Raw genomic sequence first — 2870 nt, forward strand, 5'->3', positions numbered from 1 at the left:
TTTAATAATATTTAATATTAATTATAATTTTAATTGATTATGCTAATTATCTATGCATAATTGATTAATTAAAAAAATTTGTTGCAAATTCCTTCTAATAAATTTCAATGATTAAATAGAAAATTGATCTAATAATAATCTATATCTTTTTGTGAAATTTAATAATCTTTTAAATAAGCAATACACTTTTTTTAGATATTGTGTAATAGTTTTTATGTCGTCAAAAAATATTATTTATTAATTAGGTAAAATGTATATGAATCACTCTTTTATTTATGAAGTCCATTACTAAAATTCATACATGGTGAATCACACAACTAGTAAGGGAAAATCAAATTACAATAGTTGTATTATGTAAATCATACAACATCACCAATACACACCAAGTCATACAATAAAATCAATACACACGAGGAGGAGGGTATACAAGTGCAGCCAGCCCCCTTTACACTCAAATATTTGCATTTTTTTTTTAAATAAAAAAAGGTGAAACCCATTTATTTTTATTCTTATACTCTGAATATGATTTAATGGTACTATGATCAATAGTTTCAAGTTTCCTGCCTCTGTGGCTTCGTCTTCAAGCCCTGATGCTGAAAAGTTTTGCCAACAAATATAACTGCTCATTAGTTTCTTATTCTAACTATATATTCCCTCTTAAATAAAATGAATGCAAATATGATAGTTGAAATGTTAAAGGTATTTGGTTAAAAACTTAGTTAAGAATATTAATTTTTCAATTACCATTTTTGCTTATATTTCGTTATAGAAGGCATATGTCGAAGACAAAATTTATATAAATTTTTTTTAAAAAAATTGTATAATGACTAAAACATGTTTAACTGATTAATATTAAAATTAATTACAGTTTTAGTTCATTTATTATTATCAACTTACGGGAATGATCTTCCTATTTTAAAAGTTGACAGTTTTAATTTCTTTTTTATATTTTTGAACTAAAAAATACGAAATTGAAAATCTAATTAATTATTCATATATCATTAATTAAATTAAGGCTTAATTGCAGTTTTGGTCCCCCTAATTTAACTAAATCGCGAAAGTAGTCCCCCCATTTTGTTTCTACCTAGTTTTGGTCCCCCAAGCAGAATTTTGGTCCAAAACTTGATGAAATTTTATTTTTTTTGCATTTATTTAAGTCACACAAAACCTCAAGATCTCATTTGCAACAATTGTACCTGAAATATATGACCATAAATGGTGTAGTACGACTTTAAAAAATAAAATTTCATCAAGTTTTGGACTAAAATTCTGTTTGGGGACCAAAACTGAGGAGAAACAAAATGGAGGGACTACTTTCGCGATTCAGCTAAAATAAGGGGACCAAAACTGCAATTAAGCCTTAAATTAAAAATATGAAAAAATTTCGACGTTGAAAAAGTCAAAAGATCGGTAAAACGTACCGGTTGCAATCGGTGGAGGTGCTGATTCTGTAGGGGAGCTTAACACCACACCTCCTAGGAAGTTCCTCAGCATGGTTTGTGTTCAAATCTGAAATAGAATAAGCAGCAGATTTCAAACATTCACAAGTAGTTCTACGAGCACTAGTTGTGTCTGCTATATGATTTAGCCTGTTCACTCCATCACAACATTCTCTTGATGGTGCTGAAGAACCACCACGCAAGTATTCTAAGCATGGTTCTATTTCTTCTATCACTTCTGAGCATGATATTGCATTCACTACCATTGGTGAACTTATCAACATCATGCATATCATCATAGCCATGCATGTAATTACCTTTACGTAAGCCATTGCTTTTCTACACAATAAATAAATAACTTAATAATATAATAGTTTGTTGTTTTTTGTGATTGAGAATGTGGCAATGAGTGGGATTTAAATAGAAGAAATATGGGAGGAGGATTAAAGGCGTGAAGAAATTTGTAAAGTGGGGCACTTGGGGTGGTTTATTGGTAGAGAGGGTAGGTTGTTGTTTATCTTGTACAAAAGACGGTGCAATAATCGATTAATGTGTTTAAACTCAGTTTTATTTTGTCTGTTTTTGTAATGTTTGTTGTTTGTTTTGGTTTGTATTAATTCAATTTTACTTATAAAAAAAATAAGGTGTGAAGAAATTAAATGGGTGATAGATAGATGAATGTTGCTTCAGTATTTTTTAGTATTTAGTACGAAGTAAATCTTTGAAGAAACACAATAATGATAAGTTATTAATTTTTTAAAGATTTGTCAGAGTCATTCACATATTTATCGGAGAATGTCAGATTGAAGAAGAAAAAGAAATCAATTCTAAATATTCATATTTTTTTCATACATATAAATATGAGTAGTGTTATTTTGTACAAAAGATTTGCACAAGAATGTACAAATATATGGAATTTTATCAATTAGCAATTGAATGACCATAAATAAAAATGTTATACTTACAATTTGTAACTTTAGAGATTGTCATATATTATTCTTCTGCTTTTTGCAAACACCTTTCGTATCAATCAACGTATTTTCATATATACACACACTCACACACACACATATTAACGTTCTATAACTACTTTTTAATTTCTCAAAATTTTCAAAATATGTACCAATTATGTCTTCGTATTTTTCAAAGGTAACTTTTGACTTTTACTCGCAAAAATATTTAGCAGTATTAATTGAAATTATTATTTTTAGCATCACCTTAAAAGAGTTCTAGATTTATCCAACAGAAAAAGGGTTTTGATATATTTTTGCTTCTCAGAATGCACGTGGATCGATATGATAGGTAGCTTCGAGTTTTTCTATTCATATTAAATGCTATATGATAGTATAGTTGGTCCATTATCTTTGAAACTTTGCATAATATCAGCCGTTTGATTTAGTGCTTGCTCAATAATAGCGTTGGATCAAATGG

At 28.4% G+C, this 2870-nt stretch overlaps 1 protein-coding gene across 1 annotated transcript; it reads right to left on the reverse strand.

The window, feature by feature from the left end:
- Window positions 1-253: 253 nt before the first annotated feature.
- Window positions 254-2553, reverse strand: LOC101509153 (non-specific lipid-transfer protein 4-like). Its single transcript, XM_004492028.4, has 3 exons — window positions 2405-2553; window positions 1422-1778; window positions 254-593 (listed from the first exon to the last, which is right to left on the reverse strand). Exons 2-3 carry the CDS (start codon window positions 1769-1771, stop codon window positions 581-583), a joined length of 363 nt encoding a protein of 120 aa, XP_004492085.1. The 5' UTR covers window positions 1772-1778; window positions 2405-2553; the 3' UTR covers window positions 254-580.
- Window positions 2554-2870: the final 317 nt, after the last annotated feature.

Source organism: Cicer arietinum, chromosome 3 (genome assembly GCF_000331145.2).
Source record: "Cicer arietinum cultivar CDC Frontier isolate Library 1 chromosome 3, Cicar.CDCFrontier_v2.0, whole genome shotgun sequence".
Classification (NCBI taxonomy): Eukaryota; Viridiplantae; Streptophyta; class Magnoliopsida; order Fabales; family Fabaceae; genus Cicer; species Cicer arietinum.

What these genes read in the sequence shown, in the direction of transcription:
- LOC101509153 (XM_004492028.4), bottom strand. Translation starts at nt 1,771, where the DNA reads ATGGCTTACGTAAAGGTAATTACATGCATGGCTATGATGATATGCATG.